Here is a 20,016-nt window from a genome sequence, read left to right on the forward strand (position 1 = left end):
AGAATGCCCTGAACTGAGCTTGCTTGGCTTGGCTCAAGGTATTGGGTGCTAGGATACTTCCGGGGTCCGACCTCGGCACAGCGACAAAGTTAAGCTGTAGATCAAGTTCGGATTCGCGAACGGCCAATGCCAGTTGAACTATGAAAACGCCATGAAAATACAACCAATTGAAGTGGTTTGGTATAGTCAGGGGCTGTTCTGAATGCAAGATCGTGGATCGCAGATGTTGCTTCGTCTATCTGATAAAGTATCAGACGAAACACCAAAAATATGATATCCATGGACCCAATGAATCTTGATGAGATCCTCTCTCTGCAGGCCAATCAAGACGAGCCCTGACTCATCCAAACTCCATCCCGCTGGGTACATGGCCGCATTCGCCGCAATATTTGTGCAAATCGCCCGCGACTTTCTCACCGCTAGCCCCAGAATGAACAGGAAACAGAACGGAGACCTCGGACTTGAAGCCGATTATTAGTTACTGCTCGCTCATTGCCTCACGTTGATCATAGAAAGCCTCCTCCTTGTGACTGATGACCAAATCTCAACATCAACACCAGAGTTCACATTGTGATCATAAATCCAACACAAGAAATCTCGGCCATTAATCTACCTAGCATCAAGCAAGTGTCGACTATTTCTGACCCCCACCATTCCAACCTCACTCATATCAAGAGCATTACAAATCAAGTCCCATCACCTTCAACACAACAACACTCAATGTCAACAACCACTTCAGGTCCAGGGCTGCCCGAGATTGCAGCTCTTCAAACCGACGACTCAATGTTGACTCGCCGTTTTGGAAAAGAGGTTGTCAACTACTACGCCGGTGGCCGTATCAACAGATACTCTTTTCTGCGTGCCGATACTGGCTTCCTTCGACAAGCCTTCAGCAGCTCTACAGCTAGATATCTGGCACTCCATGACTTGAACCCTCTGGTTGTTGACAAAAAGACCCCGGCTCATCTGACTTTTAAGGATGTCGAACCTCTGATCGGACCGGACCATTTCGCTCTCACTGAGGATGAAGCTATCCAGAGCTTCAACTCTGCTGAGACCAGACCCCTGGTTGTTTTCGTTGGTATGCTAGTGGAGGGTAACGAGAAGGATTCAATCCCTTCCTCCGACCACGGGGATATCCAGGGCCACCCCTATTTCGCCATTGACATCACTCCCAAGGGAAACCACGCCGAGAAAGCCACTCAGTTCTTGGAGGAACAGGAGAAGAAAGGACTGTCTTTGGATAAGAACCCTCGAGCGATGAATCAGTCGCCCGAGGCTGGTGAGTTGTCCCTGAGACCGGTTTGATCTTCAACTAACCTTTGCAGCCGCTCTCTACGCTCAAGCCAGGTCTATCATCGACTGGAATACACGAAGTCCCTTCTGCGCCGGCTGCGGGCTGCCCAACCTCTCAGTTCACGCTGGGTATAAGCGCGTCTGCCCTCCCGCCGATAAGAAAGGCGGAGCTTCCAGTGAACCTCGAGGTGACTGTCCCACCCGTCACGGCGTCTCAAACATCTGTTTCCCTAGAACGGATCCCACGATGATTGCCGCTGTTGTTTCCGCAGATGGAACCAAGATTCTTCTTGGCCGCCAGAAGCGTTGGCCTCCTCACTGGTACAGCACGCTTGCCGGTTTCCTTGAGCCTGGTGAGTCTATCGAGGAGTCGGTTCGGCGAGAGGTTTGGGAGGAGAGCGGTGTTCGTGTTGGGCGCGTTGTTATTCACTCGAGCCAGCCGTGGCCTTATCCCTCCAGCTTGATGATTGGAGCTATTGCTCAGGCTCTGCCTGGTGATGGCGAGAAGATCTCTCTGAACGACAAGGAGTTGGAGGTGGCCAAGTGGTTCTCCATGGACGAAGCCCGCCAGGCTCTTAAGAATGGAACGAGCAGCCTTGGGGAGCCTGCTCCCGAGGGGTACAAGGAGGGAGATTTGCGATTGCCTCCTCCTCAGGCCATTGCCAATCGGTTGATTACTGCTGTTGTTGAAGGATATTTGACTGTGGGCCCCAAGATGTGATGAGGCATTGATAGACTATCTACCAAGTGTTGGGGAGACGAAGCATAGAAGCGTTGATTATGGTGACAACTAGTGCTCGATTTGAATGGCGGCTTATCATTTAGTGAGATATATTGCATGTTCACATGATGGGCCAAGAAGAGTAATTGCCAGTGTCAACTGTTCAGGTCATTTCCGTGGTTTGGTCAAGAGTTCTGCCACTGAGGTGACCGAGAACAATTGGTACCTAAGGTAGTGTTCTGGCTCTAGCTCTAGCTCTGACACAGCGGCAGACTCCATCCTCAACTTCCATTGCTAGCTTCACCTTTCTCCTACTTTCACACTGCTCTCATCCAATACTTTCTTCCCCTCTTGCACGTCACTTCACCACAGAAGCAGAAGAAGAAATACAGCATATCCTTGCTCAGAACTTGCTTTCTATCTTGTCAAGGCAAGTCTTTGGCTTCTTGAGATAACTGATCATTTCATCATTCTTCCTGCGCGCTCAACATCCATCCATCTTCTTGACGCGCATTGCTTCGCCTCTTCATAACACCGCTCCCTCCTCAACACCCTCTATCTTCTTCGACCATCTCTTCTTGCCTCTCAGTATTCTTGGTCACCTTAGACCGTCGTCGGAGATATCTTCTGCCTATTTCCCTTCATATCTTCCGTAACCTCCCCCGCCCTCCACGATCTAGATATGCCTGACGCGGCCCAGCAGCCGCTAAGTGCGCGGACAGCGCAGCGAATTCATGAGCAAGTGACTCGTGAGGTTTTTCGACTCGCTGGTCGTGATCCCGATCATCACATGGAATGCTTCAAGGCTTGCCTAAAGACTATCGAGGACACCAAAGTCGTCGAGGCAACTGACTATGCTATCTGGCAGAGCCAGGTAAGCCAACCTGTATAGTTCTTGCAAGGAACAACAGACTGATGATTCCTAGGAGCCGATCGCAAGTCCCCTGAAAGAATTCTCCAATACCAACCGAACCACCAAGAGCAGCAACTTTTACATGCTCTCAGCAACGACCGCCGTGGCTATTGCTGCCATTCTAAACCTGAAGCACGTCGTCATCAACTCTAACGGCAATACCAAACACATCGCCAGCGCTGTATCCGAGAGTGCTGTGTGGGCTTACCTTGGTATTGCTATCGATGTATGGCCTCAGACTGGTGAATCTCAGTTCTTCGTTAAAAAGTCTGATGAAGGTTCAAAGTCTCCAACAGTTGGAAAGGTCGCCCGCGGAAAGTTTGCAGTCACAACCAATATCCCCGGAGACACTATCACCCCTCTGATGCTTCTTACTATGGCGAGATTCAATGGCTGGATCAAGTCAGCACCGGGTGCCCCTTGTCTGAAGAAGGGGACTGTCGACGCGCCGCAGATCATCCATCGCCGTCAAGCATTGAGCGAAGGCAAGGAGATCCTTGAGAAACTCGGAAACCGAAAGTACAAGCAAAACGATCCAGCTCTCATCCGAGAGGTAAAGGCATGGCTCTCGGAGCCCATCATCCGTGTGCTTCCAGAGGAGGCGAAGAACCGACTATGGTACTAGTGCAGCCAAGTCGCGAAATCATGGTTGCCAATCATCAAGGACGCAGACACGGACTTATCAGTTTACAAGTTCATGGGCAAGACCGGTGCCACTCTTGCATCCCTGGTGTCCGATGAAATCGACTACATTCAACTGGCTCAACAGGTCAATGATTCAGAATCAACTGCAGCTGTAAAGAAGCTGGTTCAACTGTCAGACAAGGCCCGTGAGATACAAAACTCTCTGCAGAACTATCTTCAGGAAGCAACCCCCAGTCTGATGGAACTTCGAACGACTCTCCTGGAGAAGCCTGGTTGCCAGTCGTTCCAGCAAGTTTTTGGACCTCCTTGGAACGAATGTCTTCTCAACCAGGAAGCTGACGGTACCAAGAACATTATTGTTGGCGCTCTTCAGCGTCTCTTCGATAATATTGCTTATGTCGTTCCTCGAACGCACTCTTTGTACGGTGCTTTTCTTGACATGGCTTCCAAGATGGACATTGCTGTCATGTCTTCCCTCGACCTTGATCTTGTCCGAGCCAAAGATCGTCACCAGAAGCGGCTGGACATCAACGACGATCTGTCATACCGCAATGAAATCATGACAAATGTGGCCGAAGCAATCGGAAGACTCGAGCGTGGGTCAGCATCGCAGGAACGACTTCTACGTTCAAAGCTCTGCTCGATCCTCGACGCAGCTGATGCGCTGATCCTGAAGGAGAACCTTCCGCGGGACATCAGCATCGTGATCTCAACCAACAACCATGAGGAATAAGATTGATATTTATGTATGGCATTCTTGAGTAAATCTACGAAACTCTGACATGAATACAAATGAGCATGGGGCAGTGTTAAGAGACCAGTTCAGTCAATGTAACGGCGAGACGTCAATGTGTCGGGACAAGAACATATGGCAGAGTACCTAGTCATCTTGTTGATGTGTCGAGCGAGAACAATTTTGGCCAAGAGTTAATGTTGTCATGTTTATTGCTCGGACAGTCTAGGACACAATTGAAGTCTGGTTTGGAGAACAACTTATGTCACTGCTTTACTTAAACCCCCCTTGCAGAAAACATAGAGCTTTGTTGAATCACCGAGCAAGTAAGTAATGTAGATCGCTTTAGCTTTTGTGTGCGTCACTGTAACTGTGTTCAAATGTTTGAAGAGATTGCATGCGTATTGTATATGTGCAGATAATGCTCAAGAACGCTAACCGCCTTGCTTTTCTTGCTGGTATAAAACTCAAAATATTACATGGTCATATATATGTACAATTCTTTCACTCATCCAGTAGTGTGGGTATCCGTAATCATATCAACTCCATCATTCGTGCATGCTTAGAAAAAGCTTCGGAGAACCCTCTTGGGGGCGTCAGCCCAGACGAAGGGCTCCTTGGGCTCCTCCTCCTCCAACCAGACAGCGCCGCTGGCAAGATCCATCTCAGAGGGACGGACAAACATCTGCCACTTGCGTGTGCAGATCTTGTAGCCGAGGTAGAGAAGGGTAACAGAGAAGAAGGCGAGGTAAGAGCTGAAGAAGGCCTCAGCGTTGGGAGAGGCGCCGGAGGCAGGGTAGAGAGCAGTGTAGAAAGAGGCGATGAGGGCGAGGATGTTGAGACCGAGACCGAGGTAAGATCCAGCAACGCCGAAGGGGGTCTTGTAGGGAATGAGACCGAGGTTGACGCCCTGAGCCTTCATGCCGGCACGCATGCGGATGTGAGCGAGGCAGATAGAGCCCCAGACGAAGAGGAAGCCAAGACCAGTAAGGGCCAGGAGCCAGCCGAAAATCTCCATACCCTGAGGAGCAGCGCCAATATAGGCAAGGAGACCGAAGGCGATCTGGAGGATAACACAGTAGAGAGGGCGGCCCTTGGAGTCGATATACTTGAAGAAGTTAGGAGCCATGTTGCGCTCAGCCATAGCCTGGATGGTTCGGGTAGAACCGAAAGTGCAGGAGTTGGCAACGGAGAGAACAGCAACAGTGATGACAGCGTTCATGATGCTGGGGAGGACCTTGATACCGGCATCCTGGATAGCAAGAACAAAGGGAGAGGCCTTGGTGTTGGCACCGCTGGCACCCATCAGGCGAGGGTCGTTGGCGGGGAGGATGAGACCGACGATGAACAGGTTAAGAATATAGAAGATGGCAATTCGCCAGAAGACCTGCTTGCTAGCCATGGGAATAGACTTGCGGGGGTTGGCAGACTCAGCAGCAGCCAGACCGACCATCTCAGTACCACCGAAGGAGAAAGCAGCGACGACGAAGACAGCGCAGAAACCCTTGAAGCTGGTGAAAGCACCAGGATCGCGCCAGTACTTGACACCGATGTAGCCCTGGTCGCCAACGCCACCGCAGTTGATGACAATACCGAGGATGATGAAACCAACACAGGCGCAGATCTTGATGATGGAGAGAACAAACTCAACTTCACCGTACCCTCGGACACCGAAGACCTGAATGCCCATGAGGACAACAAGGAAGACAGAGACCCAGACAGCCATGTTGATATCTTCTCTCCAGAATCTGATGGTGATGGACGCGGCGATGAGTTCGAAAGGCAGGACAGTCAACCAAGCGAGAGCGTATTGCCAACCCATGGCGAAGCCCCATGAAGGATCGACGAAGCGGACGATGTATGTGAAGAAGGCACCGTTGACGGGGTAGAGGACAGCCATCTCAGCGAGGGCCAAGCATGTGCAGAGAAGCATGATACCGATGATGAGATAGCCGATGAGGAGAGCAGCAGGGCCACCCTTCTGGAGGGCACCACCTGAACCGACGAAGAGACCAGCACCGATAGCGCCACCTAGACACGTTAGTTATGAGTTTGAGGAACAGTGGAGAAGTGAAGTCATACCGATGGCAATCATCTGCATGTGTCGGTTCTTGAGATCTTGCTTGAGACCACCGTTCTTGACCTCGCCAGTCTCGACATCTCGTGTCTCAGAGACATCGAGAACGGCCTCCTTGCCGTAATCGGTGGGAGGAGTAGAAGCCATGGCTACTAGCTGTAGTGGTGGTGGTGGGAGGAGAGAGAAATGTATGAGAGAGTGAGAGTGAGAGTGAGAGAAAGAGGAGTGAGTGTTGAGAGTGATGCTCTTGGTTCTTCAATTACCAGAATGAGGGAGAGGGCCTCGATATTTGTACTCATTTTGATCGACGATGTTGCACAATATACCGAGAATATGGAACTGCTCTCCATACCGTTCTAGATTTGGTGGCGCTGGGGGTCTGCCAGATGCGAGTTGGAGTTGGAGATGGCAAGGATGGGTCAAGGGGGGTAGTCTAATGCTAGTCTTAATGTTAGCGTGTTGGTTGAACTTGAAGGAAATGGTGTGCAGAACGGGCAGTCTAGCCTTTCTTGTTTTGCCCCAAAGAGTTTATCTTCGAGGCTAATCATTAGTCTCACGAAGCCATTGGCTCTTCAACTCCAAGCTACAGTATCATGGTGGGTACAGGATTTTCATGTCCACCTTGGAGCTTGGAGCACAGCAGCCTAAAAGTCACACTGCAGTAGTGGCCTGCCCCCCCTTATCTCGTTGCCGTCTTGGTTCTGCTTGTCTTTCACTCGGCGAGCGCGAGAGGGCTCCGTAGCCGAGAATCGTGTCGACCTTGACCGGGCCGGTTATGCTTGGCTCGTGCTGGTAAAGACATGACAACGGTTGACACGGCGCTTAACTCGCCTGTCGTTTGACATTAATCTAGATAGCCTATCTGATAGACGAGTCAGCATGGTCAGCAATCAATCAATTTGAGTTGTTTCTTACGTTTCACTCCCTCAGGATAAGGTTATTCACCAATACTACCCAAGATGTGTCAGATCCTTGTCATGCTGCAATCCTTTGGAATTAACTCAGATTGGGTCGTGTTGCATCGTATGTATGGATGTATCCTTGCCGACGCCCTATTACGAGTCAACCTCTCGGCAGTTTCCGTTGACTTTCATGGGCAGTCGACTACCATTACACGCGCTCCTAACGCGGAGTCAATGACCATTTCAACGCCACGTCCGTAACGCTTGTTCAGTGGCCCCGTAAGCACTTTCAGCTTTTTTCGGAAGGTCGACATCATCACCAATGGCCCTTGTCCTTCTTCGGAAGTCCCCTGGTGGTAGTAATCAACTGATGACTTATGTCGTATTACAAGACACATGTTGTCGTTGTGAACCAAATGTTCGGGTCGGGCCCAGTGTTGCCCAGACCTTAAGATCTGCAGACAAGACTTGGGCTGGTCTGCTGCAGAACTTGGCGATGCGATGCCAATAGATCGCCAAGCACATTGGAGTCTTCAGCAGCAGAGGGCAAAGCAAAGCAAAACTTGGACAAGGCCTTGGCTTGCTTTGGTTCTCCCCCACATGCTCCAGGGCACCCTCGCGCGGTCATGTCTCGAATGAGGAGGGTGGCAAAGCTCGAGCTAGTCCTCAAGCTAGAAGTTTCCAGACTACCCTCCTCTTGCAGTTGACATGTCCCTGATTGGCCATGAACGGCCCCCAGCTTCGGTGGTATCAGTGAATCTGGAACTGTACCCATGTCCCAACAGCCCTAGGGCCAACTAGCAATTTGGAGACTCCTTCCCCTCTCCCGCTGGCTCTCAGCTGCTGACCGCCAGCCAGGGGAAAACGCTATCTCTTAGCTGGCCTTATCGAGTTTTTCTCCCTCATACCATCGGTATCTCCTTGATTGGACCGCCCATATCAATCGTGGCTTGAAAAATCTCCTCACGCTGGAATTTCCCCTCATGAAAAAAAGGTCATTTCAAGCCAAACTAGCAATGAGGCTCAACTTGCTCAAGAGTCTCGTTACGTTATGTCTTCTTGGCTTTCTGGGGAAAATGGATACGATGCAATGGCCGCCACGAGGCCTCCCCAGATCCAGACTCATAATCTGGGGATTCTCCAGGCTCTCGAGTCTAGACACTCAACGTGTTGATTCCATTACGAAATCGTTTCCGCAGCATCTTGATCCTGTTTCTGGGGTAGAGTCGAGCGAGGTTCGAGGGTAATCTCAGTCTCCCTGGTTCGCTCGGGGAGATCCATAACACTAACGACTCCAATTATTAGCCTCTGACACCTAACTTGTTCAAGAAGGTGTTGACACATAAGATGCGGAGAAAAAGCTCAATGTTTCCACTGCGGAACCGTCAGCAGAATCTAGACCTCTCACTTCCCCACAGCATGTTTGGCAGGGGTAAGCTTTGAGTATCACAGGCTGCCCTCGTGTGGAAATTCCACGTGAAGCCATCACATAACATCTGTTGTCCTCAAATGGCAATTGCTGCCTTCCATCATCGTCAAGGAACGGTTTGCCCGGTGGCGCTCCTAGCATCCATGCTAACCCCAGGAAACGAGTCGTACCACTAGCTGAGTTCTTGTGCCGGCGCTGGCCATTTCAATGCCCACTATGGTATGATTGAGAAGTCGATATTGGTTGGTTTGTTCTGTCTATCTCGTAATGTATTACCTCGAGATTGCCATGGTAGTGAACTCCGCTCCGTCCATTTTCGGTGTTGGGAGCCATTCAACATTCCCTCTCTCATACCGCGAAAGCCATACAGCGTCCCCGTTAACAGCCTCCAATGCCTCCCGCACTACAACGTTTCGTTCCAAAACGCCCGAGAGCAGGTCAAGAATGTCATCAAACATTTCTTCGTCAACCTGAACATGAGATACAAGAGCTGTCAGTAGCTCAACCGTACCCTCCCACACTCTCGCTGGTGACGCAAATTTTCCTAAGCTACCTGAAGATGGTGCGACTATTTGCGTTAAAGGCCTGCCGCTTAGACTATCACCATGTCTCAGGGGTATCAACACTCGGCTATCGTCGCTTTCCTTCCCCCACGTAGTGCCAGCTTCCCCACGGGGTCTGACCCAGCTCGGTGAAGCGGAAGCTTGCTGCTTAACCTTTCGGCACCAATCTCGAAGCCATTCAGCCCAGTCAGTCTTGAACCGAGAGCTAAGGAAGTCCCCCGCAGCAACGCAGAGTCCAGCAAGCGCGCGGCATGCCTCGACCACGATATAAGCTTCTGGGTCATGCAGCCTGTCGATCACTACTGGCCAGATCGCGTTAACGAGGGGCAAAAAGGCATCTTCATCGGGAGCCAACGCAGTGGATGCTGTTGTCAGTAGCTCAAGCAAGGATCTTCGTAGTGTTGGTGTCGGGGAGGTGAGGTAATGCTGCGTGAGGTTTGCCACTCTCAGAAGGAGCTGGTAGGTTGGTGAGTTTGGTGGTTTTTCTGGTTCTGGTGGAGGATCAGCTGCCTCGTTGCTATCGTTTTCGTTCTTTTCCTCCTTCCACGGAATCTTTGGGTGGCGTTTCACTTCTTCTGTTCCCGTGTCATCGAGTGCTGCCCGCTGCCTTCGTTTTTCCAAAGTATCCAAGAGCTCGGAGAGCCCAGGTTCTTTCTTGTGAACTTTTCGATGGTTTGGTTTTGAACTCGCCTGATGTTCCAGCAACAACATATCCGAGCGAACGCCCTGATTCACAACCTCCTTGAGCACGACAAACAGATTCTCGACAAATACTGGATACCCGTGGAAGTTATCTAAAGCCCCGAAGATAGAGTCGATAACATCGTCTAGGTAGGGAACTAGTCGGGGGCCTGCAAGTCGGACCATCATGGTCAAAACGTTGATCGAGGCAGGCGATATGTCCAGGCTGTTCAACCTCAACGAAACCGAGTTCAGCATGTAGTCCACATTTTGGATGATAAGCTCTGAAACGTTGGCATATCCGCATGAGGCTGCTATACTGTTCAATGTGACAATAGCATGCTTTTGCAAATTGGGGTTGTTGGAGCCTAAGAACGTTGCGATGGGAAACAAAACATCAATCAGTTCGGGGCGAAATGACTCTCCGGCTCGCTGTGCTGTGTAGGCAGTTGCTTCTAGGGCTAGAGCTTCTAGCCGCCAGTCGACAGATTCTACATCTGTGTGTCGGTCGAGAATCTGCACCGATGTTGTGTAAAGCTCATTAAATATGGTGTCGATATCCTGGGAAGTATCGGTTACTGATGACAAGTTCAAGAACATCTCTGCCTCGGCAGATGATCTATGGCTCGCTTTGATAAGTTCAAAGCAAAGCCAAAAAGTAGCGACTTGGCTGCCTGAATTATCAGAGTCCTGGACCTGCTCCAACATAGCACCAGCAAATCTTGCTTGCTGAGACGATGACCCAAGAAAGTCAATGAGTGATGCCATCTCATGGCGGATATTCTTCTGCGATTCGGAGGGCAGCAAGACGGGCTGGTATTGGATATCCTTTTGCTCTGCCGATACTTCCCCACTGTCTATCAGTCGAACGTCCATGTTCTCGTTAGTTTCCGTGGTTCTTGATGCTTGTATTAGAGATATAACACTATCTCGGAGCATAATAGACATAGATTCGTCCAGCGTCGATGATTGTATCTGTAAGTCTCTGATGAGCTCAAAACCCTTCAAGACATTTCGTATTGCGTCTCGCTTCACATCTTCATCCGCTGATTGCATCAGCCGTGAAAGACTAGACATCCAGTTATATGTCGCCGTTTTGACGATTTCACCGAGTTCAGGATAGATGTTGACAAGATCTTGTAAACTAGTCTGTGTCAAGGACATCTTATTCTCGGTCTCCCCAAGTATCATGGCTGTCTCAACAAGTATGTTTGCACAGTTGAACAACGTGTTATGGCATTCATCCAGAATGGTCACACAAAGCTTGCTGAGGGCATTCCTCACCTCAGCAGATTCGTGAGAACGCAGTTTCATAATAGTTGAGAGGGCTTTCTTGACTTGCATAATGCTTGCCTTGAGCCAAGCAGGAGATAGAAGTTTGTTATCCTCGGCCCCATCTTGATCAGTTCCGGTTTTTGTCGAGATAGACCGCGTCCGTAGATCGGCCAATACACTTGTCAGTACCAGACTCACTGTTTCGAGACATTTGGCAAGAACAGTGCTCTTGTAACGGTTAGGTGATGATGTGACTTTGGCGAGTAGGGAAACGGTGCCAGGCAGGAAACTAGCCAACGCAGCAGGCTCTTTAACAGTATGGTACACAGCTTGCAGGGCACGCAGTGCTTCCTGTTGAATCTGAGGCGTTGCACCGTCTACCACTCCATTCAACATGACAGTTACGCCGTGCCCAAGAGCCGGTATTGACTCTGTCTCCGAAAACCCAGATGAAGCTGCGGCCGATAAACCAGCTGTGTTGAAGAGCGCTGTCAGCCCACGGAAAGCTTCCAGCACTGTCTCCTCAGCGACAGGGCGTGCTGGGGCTGAGCCAGGTGTTCCATCAACAATGAAAGTCAGAAGACTTAGAATCTGTCGCACAAGCTCCGCAGAAAGCTTTGTCTTCCAGCCATGCGCAATGAGAATTGTAAGCGTCTTGATGCAGTTCTCGATCAAGGGCATGGGATATTGATCCATCTGGCGAAAGATGTGATGGAGAGGGAAGAAGACATATTCAGATAACTTCTCATCCAGTACTAGCGGGTTCCGGCTGATCTGTTCATTGAGGAGTTCCAAAAGTCGACCTGTCTGCTCACCAAGCTCTCGAGAGGAAGCTGGTCCATCGGCCTCACGGATCGCCAACTGACTTATCCTAACGCAACATGGTTTAAGCTAATTTAAGTCAGTATTTTCTTTGGGGCTTGATAATGATGACTTACCCTTTGGAAGAACTCGGTCCTCTCCTTGCTACTGGCTGTTGATTCCATGGTTGATGAAGCAAAGAGCTTCTGCTTGTTTATTCATGCATGTTCTCCACAGGCGAGCCAAGAATTTAACGAACACGAACGCGAGTACGTGAGGTAGTAGGATACTGCATACAGGTCTGGTTAAGATGAATGGATAACTTATGGCCACTAGAAATGTAAAGCGATGGAGAGATCTTGGTTTGGTGGTTTTATTAGAAGGACAAAATTGGAGTATGGAGGGGTCCATTGCTAGTAAAGAGTGGTTTCGCTAAATGAGACCGTGTAAGAACGCAGCCCTGGCACAGTGAAAGCAATCGCGAGAATTAAGGAGAAACCTTGTATTTCCTAACATCTCAGTCGCTGTTACTGTATACTAGCAGCGTATATGACATCTCGTTTCTTAGCAGATTCTCGCGCTCCTTGTACTCTACCTCGTAATCAGTCACTTCTATAGGTCCTGATGAGTCTATTTGATGCAACTCTCACACTGTGGGGTACGCCCACCCACTATCTACTTCTCAGGAATTTGATGCCTGCAACAGCCATCACAAAGCTTATACTAAACAACAAATCACAGCAGATTCTCTTTTGACCTAAGACTTCTGAGTGATCTCCGAGTAAGTGTGCAATGTTATGATCCTAGTGAGAGCCAAGGAAATAAGCTTATATATACCTCATCAGTCCTCCAGTAAAGCTCCCCTCTCTTCTTCTGAGGAAGAAATATCACGACATCTTCTATCATTGCAACAATTCTCTGCATTAGCTGCCAAAATGTCCCCTTCAGGCCCTTTCCAAGTCACTGTTCACCCCTTTGAGTCCAAGTGTCGAAGCTCGGCCGCCTATGAAATTGGTCTCACTTCAGCTCCTAATGCCATTGTCTTCATCGGTGGGCTTACAGATGGACCTCACACTATTCCTTATACCCGGCTTCTAGCCCAGCGTCTGGAGGAAACAAAGGAGCTGGGTTTCTCCGTTATCGAATTCCGCATGAGGAGCTCTTTCTCGGGGTTTGGCACTTCGAGCCTCTCCAACGATGTTGAAGACATTTCTGCTTTGGTCAAGTATCTACGAGGAATTGGCAAGGAAAAGATCGTCCTATTTGGTTCCTCAACTGGCTGCCAGGTAAAATATCCCTTTACCGCCACGGTTCATAGCTCTTCTGACCAATTGCAGGACTGCATCGAGTATGCCAACTATGCCAAGCACAACAACGAACCTGTCGATGGCTTCGTTATGCAAGGTCCGGTATCGGATCGTGAGACACTGGATTTGATCTTCCCGGATCCTCAGCCGAGTCTTGATCTCGCCGCAAAGATGATTTCCGAGGGCAAAGGTGGTGATTGTATGCCTTTTGACATGATTCCTGCTGTTCTGGGAGCGCCCATTTCGGCGTATCGGTTCCAGTCTCTGGCGAGCAAAGGGTGCGTTCAACAGCATCCAGCTATCAGGACGATATGAGCTAACTGATGAACAGCGGCGACGATGATTACTTCTCATCAGACCTACCCGACGATGTCGTTGAAAGGAACTGGGCTCGGTTCAATAAGCCAGTGCTGGTTCTTCATTCTGGTGAGGACGAGTTCGTACCAGAGCGCATCGACCAGGCTGCGAGCAACAACAGATATAAAGCGTTGAACCCGGTTGTCAGTAGGTTATCGGGGCTGATTCCTGGCGCAAGCCATACCGTTGATCAACCCCAAGCGCAGGAGTGGCTCTCCAAGACGCTAGTCGAATGGTTGAAAACCGAAGTCACTTCTCGTGCGGATTGAGATTGCTTGTCAAGACGTGTTGGCAGCCACGCTAATTAGAGAGAACATATTGAGGACTACGACTTGAACAAGCAGTTAGCGTGCTGAGGATCTATGAACACGATACACAGAAAGCATCAAGTATAGCTATTAGTCGCACAAACAACCGAAATGACAATTAAACTCCGAGCTCCAGGGTAGACGATATTGGCTGGGAAGTGATCTCACCTAAACTCCGTAGACCTATCTCCATTTGCCATCAGTAAGCAACCCCACTGAGCAGCTCGAGCCTGTTCTAGTGCCCAGGATCGCATTGTTAGTGCATGTCTGGGTGTTCGCGTATGCTGGGTTTGCAGCAAAATTCTGGGGACCAGCTTACCAACCACGACAAGGGCCTGTCAATTCGACAAGATTCTGCCTGTCGGAAGTCGCCCAGAAGTTCAGAACCTTTTTTTCCCTTTTCAACCTCTTCTTTCAATCCTTCAACTCTCTCTCGCCTGAGGTGACCGGATTCGGGTTTGGGCTTGTTTTGTCTGTTCTGAGACTGTCTCTGTCTTTGTCTTGTCTCCCGAGCCGTTTCCGATCCTGGCTCCGGTTCACGGCACTCGCTCTGACGTACCTAGTCTAAGTAGTACTAACTAACATTGAGCTTCCCGAGCTAAGGTTCCAAAATCTTATCCCGTCACCATCATCGTCACCAAGGACGCGCCATCGCCTCTGTCGCCTACGAAACACCCGACACGTCCCACTAGCATGAAGTGACGGTTGCGCGAAACCTTTTCGATACCTCGAACTCCCTGAGAAGCAACCACTGCAACAATGGCTCTCTACAACGAGCAACAGGTTCTCTTCGAGACAGGTTCGTTCACTGGCTTCCGCCCGCTGCGAGAGCTTGGTGCGAACTATCTCACTACCGGCCCCTTCAAGCAACCTCTGTGTGGGAATTCGGAAGGATGGGGGCCCCTAAGTCCTCATCGCTATGATTTTACACCTTGTTTTATCGACGTCTGGATCTCTGCTGTCTCTGTTTTTGGCCTTCTGTTTGGATCGCTCGCCGTCTGGTGGCTGCTCGCCAAGAAGCAGAAACAGGAGGGACAGACCAAGAATGCGCACTTCTACATCAAGCAGGTAAACTCTTCTGCACCATTCTCTGCTAATGTTCTGTTCAATCGAGCTGATTTGTTGTCTCAGTCCCTCCTCGCCGTCATCATTGTCGACGTCATTGCTCAGCTTGTCGTTCAAATCGTCTACATGCCCCATATCTGGTATGGCGATTTCCGAGTCTTGACGACCTTCTTGACTATCCTGTCACTATTTGTCGTTTTCGCTATTCAATGGATCGAGCATTCGCGTATTCGATATCCCAGCGGCGTCGCCCTGTTCTACTGGCTCTTCCTCCTCATATCCTTCGGCGTTAAGCTACGATCTCTTATCTCGCAGCAAATTTACGACTCCAACCTGCCGTACTTCGTTATCTACTGCGTCGGAGTTGGACTGTCTCTTGTAGAGTTCCTTGTGGAGTGGCTGTGGCCCCGAACTTCTCGTCCAAGTGGATATGAAGCCATCGAGGAAGAGGAAGAGTGTCCCGTTGAATATGCCAACGCATTTTCTCAGCTCGCCTTCTCCTGGATGACACCAATGATGCAATATGGTTACAAAGTGTATTTGACCGAAGAGGATCTCTGGGCTCTTGCCAAGGATGATCAGACCAAGAACACTGGATCTCGCTTTGACCAAGCTTGGCAATACGAGTTGGAACACCATAAGAGCCCTTCGCTGTGGAGAGTTTTGTTCAAGGCATATGGCGGTCCTTATTGTGTTGCTGCTATCTTCAAGGTTGCAAATGATGTCGCCCAGTACATTCAGCCCCAGTTACTTCGGCTTCTCATCTCATTTGTGAAGTCGTACGAGGAAGACAATACTCCTCAGCCTATTATCAAGGGCGCCGCTATCGCCCTGGCTATGTTCGCTTGCGCGGTCCTGCAAACCACCATGGTTCATCAGTACTTCCAGCTTGCCTTTGTGACGGGAATGCGTATCAAGGGTGGTCTGTCTTCAGCCATCTATCGCAAGTCCCTACGCCTGTCAAGCGAAGGCAGGGCTTCAAAGAGTACCGGTGACATTGTCAACTACATGGCGGTTGATGGCCAACGTCTGCAGGATCTTACCCAGTTCGCTCAGCAAATTTGGTCTGCGCCATTCCAGATTATTATCTGCATGGTTTCCCTCTATAATCTGCTAGGCTGGTCTATGATGGCGGGCGTCGCGGTCATGATCATTATGATGCCAATTCAAGGATTTGTCGCTCGCATTATGAAAAACATGCAAAAGGAGCAGATGAAGAATAAGGACGCCAGAAGTCGCTTGATCAACGAGATCATCAACAATATGAAGAGCATCAAGCTGTATGCTTGGGGCTCAGCCTTTATGAACAAACTCAATTTCGTCCGAAACGAAAAGGAACTGAAGAACTTGCGAAAGATCGGTGCCACTCAGGCCTTTGCCAACTTCACTTGGACTACTGCGCCTTTCTTCGTGTCATGTTCGACCTTCACCGTCTTTGTTCTGACCCAGGATAAGCCCCTCACCAGTGATATCGTCTTCCCTGCATTGGCCCTGTTCAACCTGTTGACCTTCCCTCTTGCCATTCTTCCTATGGTCATCACCTCCATCGTCGAAGCCTCTGTCGCCATCGGACGTCTCACCAGCTTCCTTACTGCTGAAGAGCTTCAGCCCGACGCTATCACTATTAAGCCTGCCCCTGAGCAACTTGGTGAAGAGAGCATAATCATACGTGATGGTACATTCTCTTGGAGCCGTCACGAGAACAAGCCCACTCTCGTTGATATTGATTATACCGCTTACAAGGGAGAACTCTCCTGTGTCGTTGGTCGCGTTGGTGCTGGCAAGTCGTCATTCCTTCAAAGCATTCTCGGTGATATGTGGAAGGTTAAGGGTAACGTCGAAGTACGAGGAACTGTTGCCTACGCGTCGCAGCAAACCTGGATTCTCAATGCTACAGTCAAGGAGAACATCATCTTTGGGTATAAATATGATGCTGAGTTTTACGAGAAGACTGTCCAGGCGTGTGCTCTTTTGGACGATTTTGCTCAGCTTCCAGATGGAGACGAAACTGTTGTTGGCGAACGTGGTATCTCCCTGAGTGGTGGTCAAAAAGCACGTGTATCACTGGCTCGTGCTGTCTATGCTCGTGCGGATATCTACCTACTTGATGACGTTCTTTCTGCTGTTGACTCCCATGTTGGCCGTCACATTATCGACAATGTACTCGGAACCCGTGGTCTGCTAGCTTCAAAGACTCGCATTCTTGCAACTAACGCCATTGCTGTCCTTCGCCAGGCCAGCTACGTGTCTCTTCTCAAGGATGGCCAAATCATCGAGCGAGGAACGTACAAGGAATTGGTTGCTCAGAAGGGACTCGTTGCTGAACTTCTCAAGACAGCCGGACACGAGTCTGGCAATGCCACCAGTGAACCTAGCTCCAGTGCTTCAAGCAGCAAGGCTGCTACAATCATCGAGACAGACTCCGGCCAGGCCAAGGAAGAGCTTGAGGAGGCACAGGAACAAGTCCCCGAGATGGCTCCCATCAAGACTGGTGCTGGGGCCAAGCCTCGCTCAAGCAGCATGGCAACCCTGCGCCGCGCCAGCACTGCAAGCTTCAGAGGTCCACGAGGCAAGCTGACAGACGAGGAAATCGGTGGTTCGTCCAAGACCAAGCAAGCCAAGGAGCACTTAGAGCAAGGCAAGGTCAAGTGGTCTGTCTATGGCGAATACGCCAAGATGAACAACCTTTATGCCGTTGCTCTATATCTCCTCATGCTTCTTGCTGCACAGACTGCCGGAATCGGTGGTAATTTCTGGCTTGAGAAGTGGTCCAGAGAAAACCAAGAAAAGCAGTCGAACGCTAACGTCGGCAAGTATCTCGGAATCTACTTCGCTTTTGGTATCGGAGCGTCCGCTCTCACTGTTATTCAGACTCTTGTGCTCTGGATCTTCTGTTCCATTGAGGTTGGTGATTTTCCATGATCATGTCGAGTATAAAAACTGACGTAGCAACAGGCATCGAGGAAGCTTCATGAGCGCATGGCCAACGCTATCTTCCGCTCCCCCATGTCTTTCTTTGATACAACGCCCGCTGGTCGTATCCTGAACCGTTTCTCGAGGTCAGTATATACTTGGGGAAGATCAAAGGTCGATGCTAATCCATTTGACAGTGATATTTATCGTGTTGATGAGGTTTTGGCCAGAACTTTCAACATGCTATTTGTGAACGCGGCCAAGTCAGGCTTCACCTTGGTCGTCATCTCATTCGCCACGCCACCATTCGTTGCATTGATCATCCCGCTAGCCCTGACTTACTACTACATCCAGAGATATTACCTCCGAACATCTCGCGAGCTCAAGCGACTCGACAGTGTGAGCCGTAGCCCCATCTATGCACATTTCCAGGAGTCACTGGGTGGTATTTCAACCATTCGGGCGTTCCGACAGCAGCAGCGATTCGAGCTCGAGAATGAATGGCGTGTGGATGCTAATCTCCGTGCTTACTTCCCTTCAATCAGCGCCAATCGCTGGCTGGCTGTTCGCCTCGAGTTCATTGGTGCTGTGGTCATTCTGGCTGCCGCTGGCTTTGCCATCATCGCCGTCACTGGCAACAAGCCCATCCAATCTGGTATTGTCGGCCTTGCCATGTCATATGCTCTGCAGATTACGACTTCCCTCAACTGGATCGTTCGTCAGACCGTCGAAGTCGAGACCAACATTGTGTCAGTAGAGCGTGTCCTCGAATATGCAGCCCTACCAAGTGAGGCACCCGAGATCATCGCCAAGAACAGACCGCCTGTCTCGTGGCCTGCTAGGGGCGAGGTTGATTTCGTCAACTACAGCACCCGTTACCGTGAGGGTCTGGACCTGGTGCTCAAGAACATCAGCCTTGACATCAAGTCGCATGAGAAGATCGGTGTCGTGGGTCGCACAGGTGCAGGGAAGTCATCCCTGACCCTCGCCTTGTTCCGACTCATCGAACCCGTAACGGGCCATATTGGTATTGATAATATTGACACGTCTTCCATTGGGTTACTCGATCTGCGCCGAAGGCTAGCCATTATTCCTCAAGATGCAGCGCTCTTTGAAGGCACTGTTCGGGATAACCTCGATCCTGGCCATGTCCATGATGACACTGAGCTTTGGAGTGTGTTGGGTAAGTAAACGCCGACATTGCAACCCTACTACACCCATGCACGGCTTAGACAAGCGAATGTTTTGTCAGCACGCTGTGTAACATTTGCTGACGTATTTCCCTATAGAGCACGCACGATTGAAGGACCACGTTTCGAGCATGGATGGTGGGTTGGAGGCCAAGATTAACGAAGGAGGTAAGTTCACGCACGGCAATGCGCTTTCTGTCGGCATTTCTTGACCGGTCTGCGATTTCCCTCACCGGTCACCCGAGCATCTGGTTCAGCATCCATGGCTTCGTCTGATGTGGTGTGGCTTAACATCTGGCCCTTGCCGACGATAATGAGCAGTCTCTTTTCTGCAGCCATTTCAAAGACATCAGATGTGCTTGGTTGCTCGCCTCGCATGAGGACGAAGTCCCGTGGTCTGCCCTTTCAGGAGCAGGCAGCACCAACAATCTGGGCCCTGAGATATCAGGCTTATTCACACCACAACCGACTTTCACATGCATGTTTGTTCAGCTGCTAATATGTTGTCTTGCAGGCTCCAATCTCTCCCAGGGTCAGAGGCAACTCGTCTCGCTCGCTCGTGCAATGCTCACTCCGTCCAATATCCTGGTATTGGACGAGGCAACAGCTGCAGTCGATGTTGAGACCGATGCCATGCTGCAGAGCACTCTCCGATCACCCTTATTCGCTAACCGCACCATTATTACCGTCGCCCATCGTCTCAACACCATCCTGGACAGCGATCGTGTGGTGGTGCTCGACAAGGGTGAGGTGGTCGAGTTTGATAGTCCGGCCGAGCTTTTCAAGAAGCAAGGTGTATTCTACGGGCTTATGAAGCAGGCTGGGCTGGAAGTTGAATAG

General features: G+C 50.2%; 6 protein-coding genes across 6 annotated transcripts; 4 read left to right on the forward strand and 2 right to left on the reverse strand.

The window, feature by feature from the left end:
• Window positions 1-720: 720 nt before the first annotated feature.
• Window positions 721-2,017, forward strand: FMAN_10258 (related to NPY1-NADH pyrophosphatase I of the Nudix family of hydrolases, has a peroxisomal targetin; the record flags this gene model as incomplete). The annotated part of the gene is made up of 2 exons (XM_041820912.1): window positions 721-1,282; window positions 1,329-2,017. 2 exons carry the CDS (start codon window positions 721-723, stop codon window positions 2,015-2,017), a joined length of 1,251 nt encoding a protein of 416 aa, XP_041686745.1.
• Window positions 2,018-2,699: 682 nt separating this feature from the next.
• FMAN_16191 (uncharacterized protein) lies at window positions 2,700-4,308 on the forward strand (the record flags this gene model as incomplete). The annotated part of the gene is made up of 3 exons (XM_041820913.1): window positions 2,700-2,891; window positions 2,944-3,514; window positions 3,566-4,308. 3 exons carry the CDS (start codon window positions 2,700-2,702, stop codon window positions 4,306-4,308), a joined length of 1,506 nt encoding a protein of 501 aa, XP_041686746.1.
• Window positions 4,309-4,870: 562 nt separating this feature from the next.
• FMAN_10259 (putative GAP1-General amino acid permease) lies at window positions 4,871-6,532 on the reverse strand (the record flags this gene model as incomplete). Its single annotated transcript, XM_041820914.1, has 2 exons — window positions 4,871-6,339; window positions 6,391-6,532. The coding sequence occupies 2 exons, from the start codon at window positions 6,530-6,532 to the stop codon at window positions 4,871-4,873; spliced, it is 1,611 nt and encodes a 536-aa protein (XP_041686747.1).
• Window positions 6,533-8,988: 2,456 nt separating this feature from the next.
• Window positions 8,989-12,221, reverse strand: FMAN_10260 (uncharacterized protein; the record flags this gene model as incomplete). Its single annotated transcript, XM_041820915.1, has 2 exons — window positions 8,989-12,126; window positions 12,174-12,221. 2 exons carry the CDS (start codon window positions 12,219-12,221, stop codon window positions 8,989-8,991), a joined length of 3,186 nt encoding a protein of 1,061 aa, XP_041686748.1.
• A 750-nt stretch (window positions 12,222-12,971) lies between these two features.
• On the forward strand, window positions 12,972-13,969 carry FMAN_10261 (uncharacterized protein; the record flags this gene model as incomplete). The annotated part of the gene is made up of 3 exons (XM_041820916.1): window positions 12,972-13,322; window positions 13,374-13,621; window positions 13,675-13,969. The coding sequence occupies 3 exons, from the start codon at window positions 12,972-12,974 to the stop codon at window positions 13,967-13,969; spliced, it is 894 nt and encodes a 297-aa protein (XP_041686749.1).
• Window positions 13,970-14,767: 798 nt separating this feature from the next.
• FMAN_10262 (uncharacterized protein) lies at window positions 14,768-20,016 on the forward strand (the record flags this gene model as incomplete). The annotated part of the gene is made up of 6 exons (XM_041820917.1): window positions 14,768-15,076; window positions 15,140-17,977; window positions 18,029-18,132; window positions 18,184-19,169; window positions 19,276-19,344; window positions 19,691-20,016. The coding sequence occupies 6 exons, from the start codon at window positions 14,768-14,770 to the stop codon at window positions 20,014-20,016; spliced, it is 4,632 nt and encodes a 1,543-aa protein (XP_041686750.1).

The sequence above is a fragment of the Fusarium mangiferae genome, assembly GCF_900044065.1.
Source record: "Fusarium mangiferae strain MRC7560 genome assembly, contig: FMAN_scaffold011, whole genome shotgun sequence".
NCBI lineage: Eukaryota > Fungi > Ascomycota > Sordariomycetes > Hypocreales > Nectriaceae > Fusarium > Fusarium mangiferae.